Consider the following 2,459-nt stretch of genomic DNA (forward strand, 5'->3'; position numbering starts at 1 on the left):
GAGGTGTCTGCCCCCAACCCCCAAACAATAATGCTGACCCTGGATTTGGGTTAAGTGCCTAGCCCAGCATGTGAGTGTTCAGTAAGTGGAAACCATCACCATCATTAGGTGACGGAAAACCATTAAAGCTCTGAGCGGGCTTGTTGGCCAAGAACAGTGGTCGTGTATTAGCCACTACTAATAATCGCAGCTGACAGTCACTGAGCACTTGCTCCATGCCAGGATCACAGGAAGCACCTCGCATGCATTTCCTCAATATTCCCTCCCAGTAACGGCGAGGACACAAAACTGGTAGAGCCAGGACTGCAATCCAGGCAGGCCCCAAAGCACTCCAGTGGAGCCTGCCAAGGTGGGCAGACTTTCACGCTAATGAGGTCCAGTATTTGACCACCACTCCTAGGTGAGCAAGTTTAACAGAAAACCTAAAACTAAACCTAAAATCTAAAAACCTAAGCAAACGCATAAAAAGCAGGCTGTTAAAATGGATCATAAATCTTGCATCACTCACTGGAAAACCACTCAAAATAAACGTCTCTGCGACATGGCCTCTGGGGAGGGCACTCTGTGTGGCTCGTACCACCCTGGTGACAAACCACTTGAACCTGGGTGGTCATCTGACCACATTTCACAGATGATGCACAGAGCCATCTGCATCCACTGTGGTCAACATTTAGAACATTTTAAGCTAACATTTGCCAAATTGTAGCCTACTGGATTCCAGGTTCTCTTGACATCTTTTTCTAGTAGCCATGTCTTGCACTTCCCAAGTATAAATGAACCGAGATGCAAACAGAAAAAAGGATTTAAGACTAATGAAAAGAGAAAAATCAAGAAAGCACAATCATTAGTGTCGACAATAGAATTTCTGAATTCCCTGAAAACAATCTATATAAATGCATGTGAAATAATACACCAGCATCTGTGGCCCACACGTCACATATCGGGAACTGATGTCAGAATATAAGGTAAACATGTTACTGTGAAAACACAAATCCTCACAAATCATTAGGCAGTAAGGCTGAATGAAGCATCCCCCCACGCACAGCGCAGTGAGGCAGTGTCCAGCAGCCATAGTGCTCCCCGCGCCCCAGTCCAGTCTCTGGCAACATCAGGTACTTCCCACTAATAACGAGGAGCCTTTCAACATTTTCACAACATCTCAAAACCGACCCCTTTTCTAGCTTAAATGGCACGGATCTGGAAAGGGAAACTATACACAGAATCGGAAAAGATGACTGCCCCTGAGGGATTACAGAAAAAGCTGCAGTCAGGTGTTCAATGAAGTAAAATGTGTCCAACGATACCGCAGGGGAGGGGGATCAATTGAGCTGAAACTGGCAAGAAGGTAACTCCAGGGAGCTCACAACACCCAAGGACCCGGATTTCCCGCCGCCTGAACGTCCAGTATTCCACACTGATAAGAACACCTCCCCATAATTCCCCTGCCAGAGCCTCCAACACCCCCAATCCTTTCCCCAGGAATGCAGTCCCCGTTTCTGCGGCTCCTGTAACAGCCACGTTCCCACACAAGTGCTGCCTGAGCTCCCCAAGCCCTCCAACAATCACCCCCCAATGCCCTCGAAGGTCTATTCAGAGAAGTCACCAAGATGCAGTCACCGAGGAAATTCAAGGACCTCCAACTTACCAAAAGGCTTCCGGCTGTACAGAGCTAAGCTTCCTATTCCCCTCCTAAACCTACAACCTAGTTTTCATTTCTCAAGAAGCCTTTCCTTGTGCTCATGCACGCAGTTGTTAGCTGACTCGGTGAGGCACTCCAAAGAACAGCGGCAGCCACAACATAAACCAGAAGCATCTCCACCACGAAGCAGTAATAACACTTTGTCCTAACGATCCCTTTGTCCTTGGAACATGAACTTCAGAAAGAAAGTTACCCACTGCGAGCAGAGCAGGCTTCTGGGTCCCGACCCAGGTCCCACTGGCCCACTCACCGTTGGAGAGAGCTTGCTGAAGCTCGGTGTCCGAGATCACTCCACTCCTGTCTTTATCAACCCTACAACATCAAGAAGACCAAATAAGCTGGCGATCCAAAGTTCAGGAAAAGCAAAACAAACGTCTCCTGTCAACCCTGCACCGACTCTGGAAGGCTCGGAGCCTCCTGGAACCTCCGCCTCTCCCATCCCGCTGAGGAGGACACGAATCAAGGAAGTGCCCCAGGAGCCCACGTCCAAGCGGGGTCTTCCCCTAAGAGGCCAATCATCTTTCTCTCTCAATCCTTCCCTTCCTTCCTCTCCTGGCCTGTCTGAATTCACATTTGCACCAGTTTCCCTTTTTCACAAACAAGATTCCCTCAGATAACTAAGGCATTCCCTGGCCATGAGTCACTACAGTTTCGGTCATTCATTCCGTGGAAAAGCGACCCGGGACAGAAGGCGCCGCCGGAAAGGTCACCTGCCCCGAGCAGACGCCAGGTCGCTGCTGCTTCCTCGGCTGCTGACACT

The 2,459-nt window shown here is 49.4% G+C and overlaps 1 protein-coding gene across 1 annotated transcript in view; it reads left to right on the forward strand.

Annotated features, from left to right (window-relative positions):
- Positions 1–2,459, forward strand: part of LOC105537467 (flocculation protein FLO11-like) — a 27,508-nt gene that overhangs the window by 23,361 nt on the left and 1,688 nt on the right. Inside the window, 3 exon segments of the mRNA XM_011977072.1 lie at positions 1,480–1,661; positions 1,881–2,194; positions 2,349–2,429. Coding sequence (XP_011832462.1) covers positions 1,480–1,661; positions 1,881–2,194; positions 2,349–2,429 — 577 coding nt within the window.

This window comes from Mandrillus leucophaeus, unplaced genomic scaffold (assembly GCF_000951045.1).
Source record: "Mandrillus leucophaeus isolate KB7577 unplaced genomic scaffold, Mleu.le_1.0 Scaffold1726, whole genome shotgun sequence".
NCBI lineage: Eukaryota > Metazoa > Chordata > Mammalia > Primates > Cercopithecidae > Mandrillus > Mandrillus leucophaeus.